The sequence below is a fragment of the Pleuronectes platessa genome, chromosome 11 (genome assembly GCF_947347685.1).
Source record: "Pleuronectes platessa chromosome 11, fPlePla1.1, whole genome shotgun sequence".
NCBI lineage: Eukaryota > Metazoa > Chordata > Actinopteri > Pleuronectiformes > Pleuronectidae > Pleuronectes > Pleuronectes platessa.
Genome location: NC_070636.1, coordinates 8,582,883 through 8,600,689, shown reverse-complemented (window position 1 = coordinate 8,600,689; position 17,807 = coordinate 8,582,883). Strand labels below are relative to the sequence as shown.

Below are 17,807 nucleotides of genomic sequence, written 5' to 3'. Positions count from 1 at the left end.
TGACTAGAAAGTAATCCACGGCCCACTGATGTGCCTACGCGCGCGCGTGCATACATGCGTGTGTGCGTGCGTGTAAGTGGATAGAAGGAATCTTTAACATTTGGTTTTCCATGTTGGTTCTATTTAAAAACCTCAAACAAATCTACAAAAATGTGTAAAAAACTAAAAACCGTTGATTTTCAGGGCTTAAGAATTGAAAACAAAATTAAAATGCAGTTTGTAGTTGTACTGCATCTCAGAACCATATGTACGTCAATATATAACGTTCATGACTTAAATGTACAGACATGTAGCTGTCATGTTGAGAGAACGTTGATCAATAACAATCAACATAAACTGGGGCTACAACTGAAGAGGGAAGATGACAAAGTAATGCAGAATATGTCACAAATGATAATATGTCACAAATGATAATCATTAGGGCTGTGAAATGATTACAATTTTTAATCAAATTAATCACAGGTTTCTATGGATTAATCATGATTAATCACATTACCGATTTTTTCGGAATATTTTTGTGAAAACAAGATTTATGACATTTAACTTTTCTTTTGTGCTGCAACTCAGCAGTTCTTCAGCAGTTATCATTGCTTTTCCATATGGAACATTAATATAATCTTCATCCTAAACAGAATTCGGGTTCCTTAGCCATTGTGTGGTTGAATAAAACTTTTTTTTTTAAATTAAACAGAAATTATTTGAGCTTCTTAGCCATAGGATGGTTGACATTTTTTATATTTTTTGTCACAACCATTAACCACACCATGATACAATCTAATGCCTCTAAAGGCCCTCTTAGCTACTCGGTCTTTAGCCAGTTGGTGAGGCAAACTAACTTGTTCAAATTCTCTGACAGTAAAGCTGACCGCTTCTTTTGCACAATGTGTCCGGCGAGTGAGTCTGGTTTGGCGCATTCCACTTGAACGCCCCTCGCCGAGCAACACATGCTTCGCGTTGCGGTGGTTAGGCGGGTATTGCTACGGTGAAACGATAACGTCTTCTCGCAGAGTGTGCATATCACCTTGGTTTTACTGAATGTTCGATCTTTGTTTTTTTGGAACACGATCTTCCCGTCCAGAAGGTCCTCAGGTTCATCAGAATTATCCATGTTGTTTGTTTGTTTGAATGGCAGCTGCCGTCTGACTGCATTAGAGCGGCGACTAGTGCAGAGGCGGCGGAATTGGAAGGTCCTTCTGCGCATGCGTTAAATGCGTTAAAAAAAAAAAAACGAATTAATCCTGTAATTTAATCATAACGCGTTAACGCGTTATTTTTCACAGCTCTAATAATCATATAATATCACACAAAGAATTGAGGCCTACTTAAGTTTAACCTCATGATCACCAGCAGCAAATCCCACCTGCGTGAGTAGTACTTCTGTGTGTGTGTGTGTCTAGAGCTCTCCTAAGAAATTGTTTCTCAACCAGCGAACGTGGTAAAGTTGACTGTTATTGCAATTAATTGTTTTGGCTATTTTGCCATTTTATTTTTCTTATTACAAAGTATTTGTTTTACGCTCTTTTATTTTTTATTTAATATTTTTATTATTAATTCTGCCCTCTTGGTCCTTCTTTTTGTGAAAATAAAAATGTCCATCATACAAACTACATTTCCAAGACCTCCTGAGATATTTTCTACCTAGCTCAACTGCTCTTCTACATCTACCTTTAACACACAGGGGAAAACTACTGGCAGTTTCTAGCCCCAATTATTATTTTAGACATATTTTTCTTATTTTAAATATTTTTAACCATGTTCAAGAGTAATCTGGAAATATGTCGAAATATCAAAGCAAATTTCGCAGGACCCCCTGCAATGCCGTTGCGGACCCCTGGTTGAAAACCCCTGATGTAAAGCACCATCCAGACTGTTACCAGCAATAAGTCCAAAAACCAGCGTCTGTCCTGGTATGGGCTTGTGTCAGTGCCCTTGTTAGAGGTAACTTACACTTCTGTGATGGCACCATTAATACCGAAAAGTACATCGACATTTTGGAGCAGGATCTGTCGCCTTCAAGACGACATCTTTTCCAGAGACATCCATGCATATTGCAACAAGACCATGAAAATCCACATTCTGCACACATTACAAAGGCATGGCTGCAGAAGAAGAGGGTGGGGGTGCTGGACTGGCCTGCGTGCAGTCCCAACTTGGCGACAAAAGAGAATATGTGAAAAAAAAAAAATACATAAGAATATACCCTCAGGTGTATTGGACATTTTGATTTCTCTCACATTTTGCATTTCACATCAGAAGCTCAACCTGTTACCACCTATCTCAAGGAAATTAGGATTTTCTTCATTTACTGTAATTATAGTCGATGTGATGAGGGACAGTTCAGAAAATTACCTGAGCTGGATGCAATCTATAACAAAATAAAATCTAAATAAACCAATAAGTCCCATTTATCATCACCCAGCACCTCTGCAGCTCTCCAGACTATCATTGACCCTTGACCTGCGTTCAATTCAAAGTTGTCCTGTCCGTGCAGTCCCGTCCATCAGGCCTGCCCCTCCGAGTTCAGCAGTCCCGCTCTTTTCAGCACCTTGTCCACGTTGGGAACCAGTTTTTCATGGAAGTCCCAAAGTCGTTTGTCCACATTGAGCTCCTCCAGCGTCAGCGCCTTCTGAAGAGCCACGCGGACGTGAATGATCCGACAGATCTCTTGTGGAACCTGGAAGTAATTTCCCATATGTTTGATCACCTCGTGCACTGACGTCTGCTCCACCAACCTGTGTTTGCACAGAGACATAACTTGGTAACAAATATTTGTTCATAATACACTTATCTGTGCTAATAATTAATTGTCTCTTTGTTGGTTACATCCTGTTCCCAAAACAAGCAGAGAGGGGTGTCTGAATGTATTGCTCTGTTTCTGGAACTTATTGTTTGATAAGGTGTGACTGATAGGCTGCATTCTAAATGTGTTTGAGAGGGAATAGTATCATGTGGGGTTAGGGTGTTAGTCAGCTGAGTTCTTCAAACAAAGCACAAACACAGTTAAACCAGACTAGAGCCAATGGTCCCATGAAAAGATGATATCAGGATCAACTTCTGCAAGACATGATTAGACGATGGGCTCACATGCTAGACAGTTGGTGCCCCATAAAGTTTATGTTGAGCTGTACCCTAGATTCAAATGTCTGCTGAAAGCATGAGCTAATCAATTATTAAGTAAATTTTCATTACACCTTTAAGTGGTCCTTCACAAAATTCATGGCAAAAAAGAAAATGAATAAATATAAAGGTATTCAAATGGTATTCAATTCAATATTCAAAAAGACTTTAAAATGTATAGAGAAATCCACCTACCTCGGCTGAAGTATCATCTTATGCGGATGGTATACGTTTATGCTGGGTTCCTCCCTGTAGATGTGCTCCAGAATATTAACTCCTGGCAGCCCGATCCATTGCGGTAGGTGAAACCTCCCACTTGGCTCAAAGTGTTTTTTGGGAAAAATATGGTTCTTGATGAGGAATACCCCTGTCTACAGAATATGGCCCAGCATGGAAGATGGAAAGACAAATATAACCATCAAGATAAACAGATTGATCTTATAAATAATATTCTCAAATACACACTCAAAAATATCCTACATTTGGATGCTGCTCTTCGAGCATGTTCATCATAGACATCAGGTTGTCGTGTTGGTAAGGCATTATAATCTCATCGATGTCATTCAGCAAGACGTAGCGTGAGCGCTCCATGGATCTGTAAATGCACTCATTAAGCGTGGCTAACTGGCCAAAGTAGTGCACGTCCCCTCCGTGCTCTGAGAAGAGCCAACCTTTAGATGGATTCAGATGTTGGTGGATGGGCCATTGAACTATCTCCAGGAAGCCGTCCTGGCTGTAGATCTGCAGCAGACGATCGAGCTCTGGGCCACAGCTGGTGTTATAGATCACCACTCTGCCCACACCCAACAGTCTGGGGGAAAAAGAGATGCGAAGGTTAAATCATTAGTTTACACATATTACAAAAACACATTAAGATTGTTTTCGCCAGGCAGGTGTTGGTTTCCCATCGACTGTTTATATTGGAAGACTTGTCAGGAAGAGTGAAGCAAAAACCTCTTAGTCGTGCCCTGGTGGCTGGGTGCAGAATAGGTCATAAACCTAGCTTCCTCTGTGTTAGTTGATGGGACTAACTTTGATCATGACTTGTTTGATACACGGCAAGTAGCAGAATAGATCTTAAGATCTTTAAAGTAACATTGGAGGCTGATGAACCAAAATATGCTATGAAGCTCTCTATATAGTTAGCTGCAGCATTTGCCTTCGGGCAAATTGCTAATGTCAGCATTCATGTGGACAATGGTGATTCTAGTGTGCTGATATTTACCAAATGTTTGCCATTTACGATGTCCACTGTTGTGAACATGTAACATGTTGGCCATAAACCAAAGTATTGGACAAATTAATACTTTGACTTTATATTGGAGCTACTGTTGAAAAAGTAAAGGAATCACAATACATTTTCCAGAGGGAACAGGAATGAATCGTTGGGTTCCCTGTCATTGTGAACGTGTCCAAACAATCACCTGCTGCATTCCTCCAACATGAAAAGAAAAACTCTGGAAAATGTCTGCCATTTTTCTTTTTGTCTTCTGAAATTACTCTAAAGTATATCAGAGAGAAGGTGACTGAGAGTTTTGTGGCTTTCTGCTGCACTGACCTGTACATCTCCAGGGTCTGGGCGAACTGAAGCACGTTGTTGTAGTCTCCAAACAGGTTGGAGATGCAGACTGTGAAGTTAAACTGCAACTTTTCCTCCTCGTCCATGTTGGTCTTTCTGTTTCTTATCGGGAGCCAAATCTGGTTAGATGCAATCCCACTCTCTGGCTGAGGCAGAAGAGTGACATGTGTCGCGTTGCAGTTTTCAGGAATCGGACACATGACATCTGTTGCGACGAAGGGAAATCCAAAGTTGTCTGAATGTTGTAAAATGTTTGCTGGAGTTGTGATCGACAAGGAACCTTCACAGCAGAAGCGACAGTGAAGGGGTTGGATGGAGTCTCTCCTGAAGACGCCAATGATGCGTATATCAAAGCCTTTCACCCTCTGGTCCTTGAAGGCCGACACCAGTAGGTGCTTAGTGTTGTTGAGGGGGGTGATGGTCTGATCAGAGACATGAGAGGGGCAAATGCTCGTAGCCCTGCGGTGGTTTGGGATAGATCTGTTCCTCCTGGATGAACTGACAGTGAAGATGAAGATGCTGACGAAGGTAATAATGAAAAGGAGGAAGAGCTTCCGTCTTAAGCCTTTTATCTCGTCCATTGCAGAAGACAGATTCCCAACCTGCGGTAGAATAAGTAACCACAAAAGGAGAATTTAGATCTAATTTAGCTCATGATCCCTCCACCAGAGCCAATCTACAAGCGAGCTTGTCCAATTCCTCCATATATAATGACTCCGACCAACACTCACCTGTTAACAGAACATCCTCAAGTTTCACAAATTCAAAGATATTTCCTATCTTCAGTTGATGTCAGCAGATTCAATTGTTGTAGGTGATTTCTCATGAACAACATGTGAAGTGCGTCTACTGATAGTACAGATATCTTATCTGAAAGGGACTCCGGTTAAAGTACAAGTCACCCGTATGAAAATGACTTGAGTAGGAGTGTTAAAGTAGCTCATATTAAATGTACTTAAGTATCAAAGAACCAACACAACATAATAAACAATTGCCTCTTGTGTCTGCCTAAGTACACTAAAAGACCACAGTATAACCACAACAAAATTGTTAACTGTAAATATCACTTAACATGGACCTTTCACCCTCTAATCAGTAGCAGGAATGATACACAATGCCCCTTATGATAACACAGCAAAAGGAAACAACATCTAGGCACACATAATACGATAGTTTTCCTCTTCTGTTAACCACCTGCACAGTGCTAGGGTTAGGGTTAGTACAGAGAAGAGAAGATCACTGACACAGTCTCGTTTTGCTGCAGGCCAAATTTCAGACCGAATAATAAAGACAAAACTGAACCGAGCTCCTGCATGAGCCCCTTGGTAATTCTAACGGGGATAAATGGATGGGGGATGTGCTTGCTTGATTAAATTACACAACATTGTTTCTTCAGGGATCAACTTTCTTTTGTGTGAGGTGTTTGTTACTTAACATTACATTTCATTTAGCTGCCGCTTTTATCCTAAGCAACTTACCTTAAGTGCATTTAAACATGAGGGTACAAACCCAACAACAAGACTCAAGAAAGTGCAATTACTTTGTATATTTCTTTACACTGTATATACCGGTTTAATCACATTTATATATTTTTTCTATATATTGCTGTACATTTCTATTTCTTTATATTCCTTCCCCCAAGTACTGCATGCTACTTCTGTGTTATCTTCTGCTGCTGTAACCTTGCAAATGTCCCCATTACGGGACTAAGAAAGGACTTCTTATCTTATCTTATCTTAAAGAAAAGTGTTCTATAATATTTGTTACTACTATATTTATACATATGAACATGTTAAAAGAACATTGTAAGTTGAGTCAAGCATAAATAAATATCATAAATACTGATACTCACTCAGAGCTGAAGTGCAGGAGCTCCAGTGGTGGCAGGTGATGCAGCACACTCAGGGCAAGTGAGTTAATGTCCGAATCCACGTACTTCTGCTTCTGCCTGACTGGATGACTGCTCAACCCTGGGTGGGACTGTTTCCTTGCGGGGAGGCACCCAGGGCCTTTTTAAATAACAGCAGAAGCACAGTGAATGGAAAAGAGACCACAGACAGGGTACAGCTATTTACTGCAGATACACAATGCATGGGACGATACAGAGAAGAACCATGTGTTATGTGTCACTGCACCCTTCTCTTTGTTTGTCTACCCAGCGGAGAGAGGATCTCACACTTAATATAATTACAAAAATTTCATTTAATAATGATAATAATGGAAATACTACTACTACTACTACTACTACTAATGAAGTAATAATAATAATAGTAGTGATGACAATAAAGATATGATAGTATTAAAACATATTGTAGCGTCCCCGCTTACAGACGACACAGAACTTCTTCTTCGTTTAGTAGCTTTTATCATAGTTCACACGAACATGTCCACTTCTAATTCTTTCTGCGTCACTCCTCTTCCTCATTAAAATAGTTCTTAAAAATTATGTTGAAGAAAATAAATGGTCACAGTTACTTAAAATTAGTAAGTAAGTAATTCAAAGTAATTTTCTAGCAGTTTTTTATGCATCAACGAGTAAAATTACTCATGTAATCTTTATCCAGTCTCGCTTAAACTTTCAATTTTGGTTTGAAAGGTCAGAAATGTACCCAGTGTATTCGTTTATTGACAGAAATAAATAAATATCCATTTGTATTGTTGTAGTTGTTTTTATTTACTTATATTTTCTGAAAATATTGCTGATCACCAATCCCCGTGAAGGAGAAAATATTATATTACAGTCCAAACGTTCTTTGTCGACTAACTTAGATTAGTTAGATTATGTCAATGTTTAAAATCTGTAAATAAAAACAGCTGAAGGTTTTTTCATAACCTGAAAATGCAAAGGAGTCTGGAACTTTTTTGGCCTCAGTTATTTGAGAAGGGTTCATCACAGGCTCCATAAACCCAAACAGCTAGAAGGGAGGTCGGCTTGTGTGTTGTCGGACACAAACAGTCCTTATCACTCACAACTGTTTGCAAATCTTAAATACTGTGGAAATGCAGTGATAAGTGATGAGCTTTTCAACACTGTGATCAGCTCAGAAGTCTCTGTGAGTGAATCAAAACAAAGCTTAGAAAGTGATGGATTAAGGCCGTTAATTGCTGCCAGTGGAAACGTTGTTCTCCTGCTTGATCTAAACGGTGGACTAACACCTTGCTCTTTATATCATTCTCACCCAATGTTTATCATCACATAACTATTTACACATTTGTTTTTGTTTGTGCCTATCCTTCACCCAGTGGGCAGCATGTGGTCTTCCTTTCTCATATCCATCACCCTTTCTTTCAATAACAAAGGGTCAGTTAATGTAATTATATGCAGTTGTGATTGGCGCCCGCTCACAATGAAAAGGAAAATAAGGAAGGGCAGCTCAGTTCAAACATGCATTTCACCTCTAAACCCGAACTGAAAGAAAAGCATCACTCTGAGATCTGCTGGATGGAATCAATGTTACTTCACTCAAGTAAAACCGACCTCCACGATTCAAAGCTGTCTAAGCATCTGTATAGGCGAGGATCAAATGGATAAGCCTGAATTTTTAACGGAATTCCCTGAGTTTTTATCAAACCTAGTCCTAAAGACCAATATAATTTTAATGTTGGTGACTTTAATATTCATGTTGACAATAATAATGATAGCCTTAGTCAAGCATTTATTTTGATACTAGACTCAATTGGTTTCAGTCAGTGTGTATACCAACCTACTCATTGTTGTAACCACACACTTGACCTTGTATTATCATACGGTGTCAAAATTGAACATCTAACAGTACTTCCGCGCATTCCAATTCTATCAGACCATAATTTTAAAACCTTTGATTTTTTCCATTATTAGAATATATGCAACTAATGACAAAAAATAATTTTCTAGATGTCTCCCTGATAATGCTTTAGCTAAATTTAGGGAAATAATTCCGATAACATTTAACATCCGTAACGCCACTTACTGATTTTCCATGAAACAAGAATTATTTTCAACTTCACCGCCCCAAATTTCTCACAATTTACCAGAGCCCCATCCGGACAAATTTATTGATTGACACGAGTATGTAGTGCTAGGGCCACCTACTGGTGTCGAGCCCGGTCCCGTCCGGACCGGACAGCGCCGTGTTCGTTGATTCGAGGTTCAGATGGGAAAGGCAATGATTAGACAAATTCAATGTTCAAAAGTTTATTGTATAAGAACAATACTTACAGAGAGTCTCTGGGGTTCTGCCGGACACTTCACCAGGTTCACTGGATCATGTCGAGAAGAAGCCTCACACTCATCCTAAGTCCACAGTATATATCAAGACACAGGGTGGGCACAGAGGCGGTTCTTTTTCTTTGAGGGAATTCAGTTATTGGCCAGATGTATACTGTTTCCTCAAAGTGCAGTTTTTTGCAAGCACATCACTTTCAACAGATTAGACTTAGGAGGATTTCATATCTTTTTCTCACCATTTTTCATGAAGCACCTCATTGTATTAGTTCTGGCACGTCCTCTCTCTTTTCTGAGCATCCGTTTTTTCATTATTTCAAAACTCAAGATGAACTTCCACCACACACTTTTCTCCGAATTGTATTTTGCAGTCAGATTGACATTCAGATTGATACCTGCTTTCTGTGGTCTTGCTCTGGGCCTGACCCTGTGTCTGAGTCAAAAAGATATACATCATTCCAAATAAAAGAATCAGTTGTAGCATTATTGATTATATAGATTATACAGCTAATATTTGTTCACAGGATATAGGTAAAATATAATCAAAAGATACAGAGAAACATCGATATTTCAACACTGGCAACAGGAAGTAAGCCTTGTTTTACAACTTTAATTTTGATTTACATTTTCCCTATGTGGTCTGCCCTTGATGGCATGGACCAGAATGCATGACGGACACAGGAGGTGAAACACACTACACTGAGCCATTTCGCCCGGTCCCTGACTGCCCTCCCCCACGGCCACGTCAGGTCCAGAGTTCGTAAGTGTTCGGGCCCGCACAGCCCTAGTTATTATGTGTGCAGTAATGCAATGAATTCACATCTACTATTGTTCCCAATAATTCTTATTGTCATCATATTTGTTAGTCTTCAAAAACACATAACAAAAAATACATCAGATCGTGCATCGGGGCCCTTTCCCCTTTTAGTTGCCAACCTGCTCTCTACAATAGTGAGTAAATATCGTCCCTCAGCCCAATGAAAAGGTGAAAGCTCAGCGTCGTCCTTTCCTTTTTCAAACGTTTTTTTATTTGTCCTGCTGGTGAGAATGTGCATTCACTCAGCCTGTTTATCCAATCTGTCGACCCTCTGGCTCGGAGCTCAGCAGCCTGGCTCTCCTCAGCATCTTCATCACGTTGGTCAATAGATCATCTGAGAAGTCCCACAGTCGGGTGTCTACATGGAGTTTCTCCAGCTCTGATTTTGGGTACACCATTCGGCAGTTGATGATCCGACAGACTTCAAACGGAACCTTGAAAGTTTCTTTGAATTGCTTGAGCACTTCGTGTACCGAGGTCTGCTCCACTGCCCTGTGATCCACACACAGTCAATTAGACATTCAGTAAGGTGTTTATGCTCATTATCATGAATACATTTCATGAATACGTTTCTTCTAAAATATCTGTAGCTTTTTGAGCCACATTCAGCCACATTATTATACATGAGCTTTGAGGACATGGAAATATCGTTACTCCTGCAATTTCAAGAAAGCTGCTTTCAGACATGTACTGAATTATAGACACATTCCTTTTGTTTTCCGGACAATTCCCAGAACTTTTTCTTGAGAATGTGAGAGGGAACATTCGCACAATTCATAGTGAGTGAGTTAATACATTGATGACGTTGATGATGCTGATAACACACAGCAGACACAAAACTAAAAATACAAAAAGAATACAAATATCTCAGGATGAAAAAGAGATGTCATACACATAGGAGACGCCGACAAAGATGTTCACTTAGTAAGATAACATTGCTTTCTGCAGCAAAAAACAGCTCAGCATTCTGACAAGTTCTCCTACCTTGGTTTAACTATCAACTTGTTGGGTAGGTGCTTGGTTCTGTCCGGCTCCTCCCTGTAGATGTGCTCCATAATATTAAAGCCTGGCACCCCTCTCCATTGAGGCAGTGGACCCGGTTTGTCTCCCTCAAAGGGTTTCTTGGGAAAGAAATGGTTTTCTATGATGAACACCCCAGCCTGCAGAACATAGGTTCAGGTTTGGAAGATGAAATAAAAGAATTCGAAAACAAATGAGTGCTACTTTCAAGAAATGTGTAAATGTTGAGTTATTTCTTAATACAGAGGGAAAATATCCTACATTTGGATGCTGCTCTTCGAGCATGTTCATCATAGACATCAGGTTGTCGTGTTGGTAAGGCATTATAATCTCATCAATGTCGTTCAGCAAGACGTAGCGTGAGCGCTCCATGGATCTGTAAATGCACTCATTGAGCGTAGCTAACTGGCCAAAGTAGTGCACGTCCCCTCCGTGCTCTGAGAAGAGCCAACCTGTAGATGGAATCAGATGTTGGTGGATGGGCCATTGAACTATCTCCAGGAAGCCGTCCTGGCTGTAGATCTGCAGCAGACGTTCGAGCTCTGGGCCACAGCTGGTGTTATAGATCACCACTCTGCCCACACCCAGCAACCTGAGGGCAAAAGTGATGCAAAGGTTCAAATAAATGGACCGACACCTGCTGCAAGAAATGAATGTGAGTGAACTGAACTGAACTTGTTCAGGTCATTCACTTGTTTTATGGTCATGATCATCTCATAACTGGTTGGCCTGGTTCCACAATTTTTCTGATACGTGAATGGGATAATTTACGGAAAATTTACTTGTGGAACCTGAGCTGTTGTAAAAGTTCTATGGGCACTTTCAAACCACAGGGGAGCAAGAGATATAAATCCAAAATTGGGAGCGTTTCCTTCCTTTTAGAAAATTCCCAAAAGCAGGTTCAGTGCCACAGTGATTTTTGCTTATTCCTGATGCAGTAAGAGCTACACTGCGGGTGTTGAGATCAGGTGTCAGTTCAAGTCTGGTTGTAAACACATTATGTCGTTTGTAATATTGTAGCTTATATTTCCCCTGATCTCTGCAAACTGTGCACACCACTCACATCTTTGTAAAGAAATAAAAAACCTGTTCCCTTTCTGTCCGTTCTTGTTCATTCTTATTCCAGTCATTACTGGGGCTCAATCTTCAGACGTCCAAGTGACCAGATGGTGGCACTGTAATTAAGAGCCCCAAGATTGAAATTTGAAAGTCAAATTAACTTGATTGAATTTGTCACACTAGTCCAGCTCCGAAATGCCCTACATAAAAACTGTGTTCTTTACATCTCCTAAACCATTCGCTACCAGATTTTATGCATATCATCATTTGAACAAGCTTGTTAAAATCAGTGACATCAATAAATGTCACAAGGTGTTACCTTATCAGGAAATTGGTCCTAACTCATTAACTTTTCTCAAATGATCAGAAATCTTGGTAGATATATTTGTGTCATGAGTAGGAATAGGCCGACCAATGCAAGTTGAGCCTGATCCATAGGGGGCAAAAAAACTGTTCTTTACATCTCCTAAAATACCCCCCTCCCCCAATTTGTTTTCTTCTTTAATACAACAATAAAATATATGTGCAACAATATTTAAAATCCCACAATAGGGGGCGCCACCAGTTTCAAATATGTGCGAGTCTCTATTACAAATTGTCCCCTAATTAAATTAATGAATTGAACTAAAGCTGGGTCAGAAATCACCCACTAATTACTATGTAATCCATTCTATAGTGTTGTTGGGGTAGAGTTCACACAAAGAACCATAAAAACCGAGGCCTGTAGGAAAGGCTGAAGCCAGTCTAGAGTTTTGCCCCCTAGTGGTTTAAGATTCCCCGGTGTCCTTCAGGGACCCTCACTGTATTTCTAGACGCCCTCTGAGGTTGAATCCCCGCCCACTGAGGTCAAACCCTGACATTCCATTGGCTGATTGCCAACATAAGCCCATGGCCCTCAAGGGGGATGGCACCTCTCAGGTAATAAATACAGCTTTCCCTCTGAGATCTTCGCTTTTGCCCTGCACTGAAGACTTCTCAAGACCTCTCAAGGTCTCTCCAGATGATTTAGTTGCTAAAGGGGCAACCACAGATGTTTGTTTTATTTCATTTTCTTTATTTTTATCTTAAGTTGACGCTTTATTTTATTAAGACTTTTTTTTATTTTAACTTGAAAAGGCTGCGGCACAGGAAGTTCACTCGGCAGGCCGAGATCACACAGACTTTCTCCCCGATCGACAAACAGCTGCTCTACAGCTGCTTAACAACGCCCGCTTGGGCACCGAGTGGTAAAGTCACGGTAAACTTGTCTCTGGCGTGTTTTGAGAGTTTTTCTGATCATTCCTTGCATGTTTCTATCTCTCTCTCTTTCTCTCTCTCTCTTCTCGTAAACCTGCCCTTCACACACGTTCCGACCTGCATCTTCACATTTACATATATATATCTTCTGATACTTAAAAAAACAGCGTGGTCGCATCTCTGATGGATCAGAGCTTGTTCTAAGGATCCCTCGTTCAAAACACGTGGTTCTAGCTTCAAACCATGAGATACATCAGAATCTCTTTGTCCTAAATTGCTTTGTTCAACTCACGTGACCTACCGCCATTTTGACTTTGGCCTCATTAACATAATCCTCCATTTTGAATCACGTGAGTGTACCACCATCTTGAATTTGGCCAGACTACGTCACCACGTGACTGTGTCATTACGCTATTGCCTGACACACACACACACACACACACACACACACACACACACACACACACACACACACACACACACACACACACACACACACACACACACACACACACACACACACACACACACACACACACACACACACACACACACGTGTTCTAAATTGTGCTGTTGTTATCTGTGACATAATGGAGTTTTGTTAGAATAGTAATCATTGATTTACTTTCATGTTATTATCTTTAAATAAATTCTAGTGTAATTAAGTATCTGTATCTTGTGATTATTTGTGCATATGTATGTGAATACAGCTGGATTATGATCGAACTTAAAACCCTTCATTGTTCATTATACAATCATTAATATTAAATATTGAGATTAGTTATTGAACTGTTATAAGTTGATGATCCTTACAGATTGACTGCTGGTCCCTGTTACCAGGGTGGTCCCCCGTTGTCGGTAAATAATTATTACAGATTGTGTTATTCTTAATTGATCTTTTTATTTTTTTCATTAATTATTTATCTGTTCTTAATTGATAATCGTATAATTTCTAATTGATTATTTTATTATTCTTAATTGATAGCTTTATCATTTTTAATACGTATTTTTTATTATTTTAATAATCATATTTCATGATATTTAATAATTAGCCAACGTACAGTCTACTACTATTTCACAACAGTGTGTTCACCATTTTGTAGAGCTGTCCAAATGTTTAGTGAAATCTTTGTATCATAGTGTCGGAAAGCATTTCTTTCTTTTGCTGGTGGGTTCATTACATGTCAATACATATTTTTTATTATTTTAATAATCATATTTCATGATATTTAATAATTAGCCAACGTACAGTCTACTACTATTTCACAACAGTGTGTTCACCATTTTGTAGAGCTGTCCAAATGTTTAGTGAAATCTTTGTATCATAGTGTCGGAAAGCATTTCTTTCTTTTGCTGGTGGGTTCATTACATGTCAATACATATTTTTTATTATTTTAATAATCATATTTCATGATATTTAATAATTAGCCAACGTACAGTCTACTACTATTTCACAACAGTGTGTTTGCCATTTTGTAGAGCTGAGAGTTAGAGAATAATTTTCAGACACAGCGTTAGTTTTGAAAGTTATTTTCAAATTGGGGAGGCATCATAAGTCTGGCATTAAATAGTATAGCGTATATGGTTTGATTTTAAAACTGGACTTTGTTTTGAATGGGTGTCTTCGTCTTAGTGGCCTTGCTTAAGTTGAAATGTTTGAAGACTTTTGTCACTCTGCATGCAGATTGCAGCGAAATAATTAAATCGGTCATGGTGGAAACAATAATACTGGATGGATGTTGTGTTGCTTGGAGCTCTATGTTTGTCCTATTGAGTTGCTTCCTTCTCTTGAGCCCAGGAGGATTTGATCTGAAATCTTTGCCTGCAGCCTTATTACAGCATACTGACAGGATGCCAGATGTGAGTGCATGAGTTGTAAACGCTGCGGTGACATTTAAACCACCTGACGCTCCCTTCTCGACGAGAATAACTGGATGAAATACAAAATCCTTGAAACAAACTGAAGCCTTGCAGCGTTTGCAGTATTTTTTGTGACGTGTCAGGTGTTGTCTATTTCTGACCCAGTTTTGTGGCTTTCTGCTGCACTGACCTGTACATCTCCAGGGACTGGGCAAACTGAAGCACGTTGTTGTAGTCTCCAAACAGGTTGGAGATGCAGACTGTGAAGTTAAACTGCAACTTTTCCTTCTCGTCCATGTTGGTCTTTCTGTTTCTTATCAGGAGCCAAATCTGTTTAGATGCAATCTCACTCTCTGGCTGAGGCAGAAGAGTGACATGTGTCGCGTTGCAGTTTTCAGGAATGGGACACATGACATCTGTCGTGCCAAAGGGAAATCCAAAGTTGTCTGAATGTTGTACAATTTTTGCTGGAGTTGTGATTGACGAGAAACCTTCACAGCAGAAGTGACAGTGAAGAGGTTTGATGGAGTCTCTCCTGAAGATGGCAATGATGCGTATATCAAAGCCTTTCACCCTCTGGTCCATGAAGGCCGACACCAGTAGGTGCTTGGTGTCGTTGAGGGGGGTGATGGTCTGATCAGAGACATGAGAGGGACACATTTTGCTCTGTCCGTAGGGTCCTGGAATTGACCTATACTTCATGGGCGGTTTCCCAATGAGGATGAAGAGGGAGGTGAAGGTACAAATGAAGAGGAAAAGCATCCATCTGAAATATTTGACCTTGTCCATTCGAACCTGTGATGGATTAGAAACCACAGTTAGAGAGTTTAACTCTGACCAAACTTGAAAGAATTCTCCTGAAGAGCCAATATTTTTTTTTGTAAAAGTTAATGAAGGAAAAACATATTGAATCACATGTCCAATAAGAATAGTAGTCAAGTTGCAGGCATCTCAGCCACCCCATAACCCTGTGGATTGTCTCCTTCCTGAAACTGTTGTTCTCAACTGCCTCTGGATCAGAGCACTGTATTGATTGCTGCTGTCAGTTATGTTTTTAAATATTATATTTATTCTATTTACATGATAGGGATAGATTGTAAAGTGAATTTCCCTTTTTGACCTACAGTCCATCCAGGATGTACAGCCGTGGCCAAAAGTTTTTAAAAAACCGACAAATCTTAATTTTCACAAAGTCTGCTGCCTCAGTTTTTATGATGACAATTTGCATACACTCCAGAATGTTACGAAGATTGATCAGATGAATTGCAAAGTCCCTCTTTGCCATGAGAATGAACTTTATCTCCAAAAAAACATTTCCAGTGCATTTCAGCCCTGCCACAAAAGGACCAGCTGACCTTAACACAGGGGAGAGTGTTGACCGGGACAAGTCTGGAGAACACTCTGTCATCCTGATTGAGACAGAAATGCAGACTACAAGCTTTAATCGGAGGGTGGTGCTTGAAATCATTGTTCTTCTCCTGTTAACCATGGTTATCTGCAAGGAAACACGTGCAGTCATCATTGCTTTGCACAAAAAGGGCTTCAGAGGCAAGGATGTTGCTGTAGTAGGATTGCACCTAAATCTACTGTTTATCGGAACATCAAGAACTTCAAGGACAGTGGTTCAATTGTTGTGAAGAAGGCGTCAGGGCGCCCAAGAAGGTCCAGCAAGTGCCAGGACCGTATCCTAAAGTTGATTCAGCTGCGGGATCGGGGCACCACCAGTGCAGAGGTTGCTCAGGAATGACAGCAGGCAGGTGTGAGTGCATCTGCACGCACAGTGAGGCGAAGACTTTTGGAGGATGGCCTGGTGTCAAGAAGGGTAGCGAAGAAGCCACTTCTCTCCAGGAAAAACATCAGGGACAGACTGATATTCTGCCAATGGTGCAGGGATTGGACTGATGAGGACTGGGGTAAAGTCATTTTCTCTGATGAATCCCCTTTCAGATTGTTTTGGGTATCTGGAAGAAAGCTTGTCCGGAGAAGAAAAGGTGAGCGCTACCATGAGTCCTGTGTCGTGCCAACAGTAAAGCATCCTGAGACCAATTATGTGTGGGGTTGCTTCTCAGCCAAGGGAGTGGGCTCACTCACATTTTTGCCTTAGAACACTGCCATGATTAAAGAATGGTACCAAAACATCCTGAGAGCAGCTTCTCCCAACCATCCAAGACCAGTTTGGTGACAAACAATGCCTTTTCCAGCATGATGGAGCACCTTGCCATAAAGTAAAAGTGATAACTAAGTGTCTCGGGGAGCAAAACATCGAAATTTTGGGTACATGGCCAGGAAACTCCCCAGACCTTAATCCCATTGAGAAAGTGTGGTCAATCATCAAGAGGCGGGTGGACCAACCAAAAGCCACATATTCTGACAAACTTTAAGCATTGATTATGCAAGAATGAGCTACCATCAGTCAGGATGTGGCCCAGAGGTTAACTGACAGCATGCCAGGGCGAATTGCAGAGGTCTTGAAAAAGAAGGGTCAACACTGCAAATATTGACTCTTTGCATGAACTCAATGTAATTGTCAATAAAATCTTTTGACACTCATGAAATGCCTGTAATTATACTTCAGTATACCATAGTAGCATCTGATAAAAAGATCTAAAAACACTGAAGCAACGCACTTTCTGAAAACCAATACTTGTGTCAAAACTTTTGGCCTCGGCTGTACTTTCTGATGAGACCGCTCCTCAGGACAATATGGGTGTTTCCACTAGTCAACGTGTCATCCTTCAATTAACTCTGATTATAATATCTTATTTGTTTTATAATTTGAAAGCTTTCCATCAAAGAGAAGTTCCACCCATTGTCAACATGACAATAGTAGAGAGTAAATAAGAGCCCTGTGTGAGTATAAAGGCTTTAATAGATAATGAGTTAGTTTTGGCTGAATTCAAGTGCTACTGTGTGTT

The 17,807-nt window shown here is 40.2% G+C and overlaps 2 protein-coding genes across 2 annotated transcripts; both read right to left on the bottom strand.

Annotated features, from left to right (window-relative positions):
* Positions 1–2,282: 2,282 nt before the first annotated feature.
* On the bottom strand, positions 2,283–6,639 carry LOC128451485 (beta-1,4-galactosyltransferase galt-1). Its single transcript, XM_053435342.1, has 5 exons — positions 6,549–6,639; positions 4,676–5,298; positions 3,598–3,928; positions 3,313–3,488; positions 2,283–2,732 (listed from the first exon to the last, which is right to left on the bottom strand). The coding sequence occupies exons 2-5, from the start codon at positions 5,275–5,277 to the stop codon at positions 2,501–2,503; spliced, it is 1,341 nt and encodes a 446-aa protein (XP_053291317.1). The 5' UTR covers positions 5,278–5,298; positions 6,549–6,639; the 3' UTR covers positions 2,283–2,500.
* Positions 6,640–9,968: 3,329 nt separating this feature from the next.
* On the bottom strand, positions 9,969–15,594 carry LOC128451057 (uncharacterized). The gene is made up of 4 exons (XM_053434822.1): positions 15,083–15,594; positions 10,999–11,329; positions 10,702–10,877; positions 9,969–10,209 (listed from the first exon to the last, which is right to left on the bottom strand). The coding sequence occupies exons 1-4, from the start codon at positions 15,592–15,594 to the stop codon at positions 9,969–9,971; spliced, it is 1,260 nt and encodes a 419-aa protein (XP_053290797.1).
* Positions 15,595–17,807: the final 2,213 nt, after the last annotated feature.

What these genes read in the sequence shown, in the direction of transcription:
- LOC128451485 (XM_053435342.1), bottom strand. Translation starts at nt 5,277, where the DNA reads ATGGACGAGATAAAAGGCTTAAGACGGAAGCTCTTCCTCCTTTTCATT. An exon ending in TCGAAGAGCAGCATCCAAAT is followed by an intron (nt 3,489 to 3,597) that starts GTAGGATATTTT and finishes CATATTCTGTAG; the next exon opens with ACAGGGGTATTCCTCATCAA. An exon ending in AAGATGATACTTCAGCCGAG is followed by an intron (nt 2,733 to 3,312) that starts GTAGGTGGATTT and finishes GTGCAAACACAG; the next exon opens with GTTGGTGGAGCAGACGTCAG.
- LOC128451057 (XM_053434822.1), bottom strand. Translation starts at nt 15,594, where the DNA reads ATGAAGTATAGGTCAATTCCAGGACCCTACGGACAGAGCAAAATGTGT. An exon ending in CAGTCCCTGGAGATGTACAG is followed by an intron (nt 11,330 to 15,082) that starts GTCAGTGCAGCA and finishes TTTTGCCCTCAG; the next exon opens with GTTGCTGGGTGTGGGCAGAG. An exon ending in TCGAAGAGCAGCATCCAAAT is followed by an intron (nt 10,878 to 10,998) that starts GTAGGATATTTT and finishes TATGTTCTGCAG; the next exon opens with GCTGGGGTGTTCATCATAGA.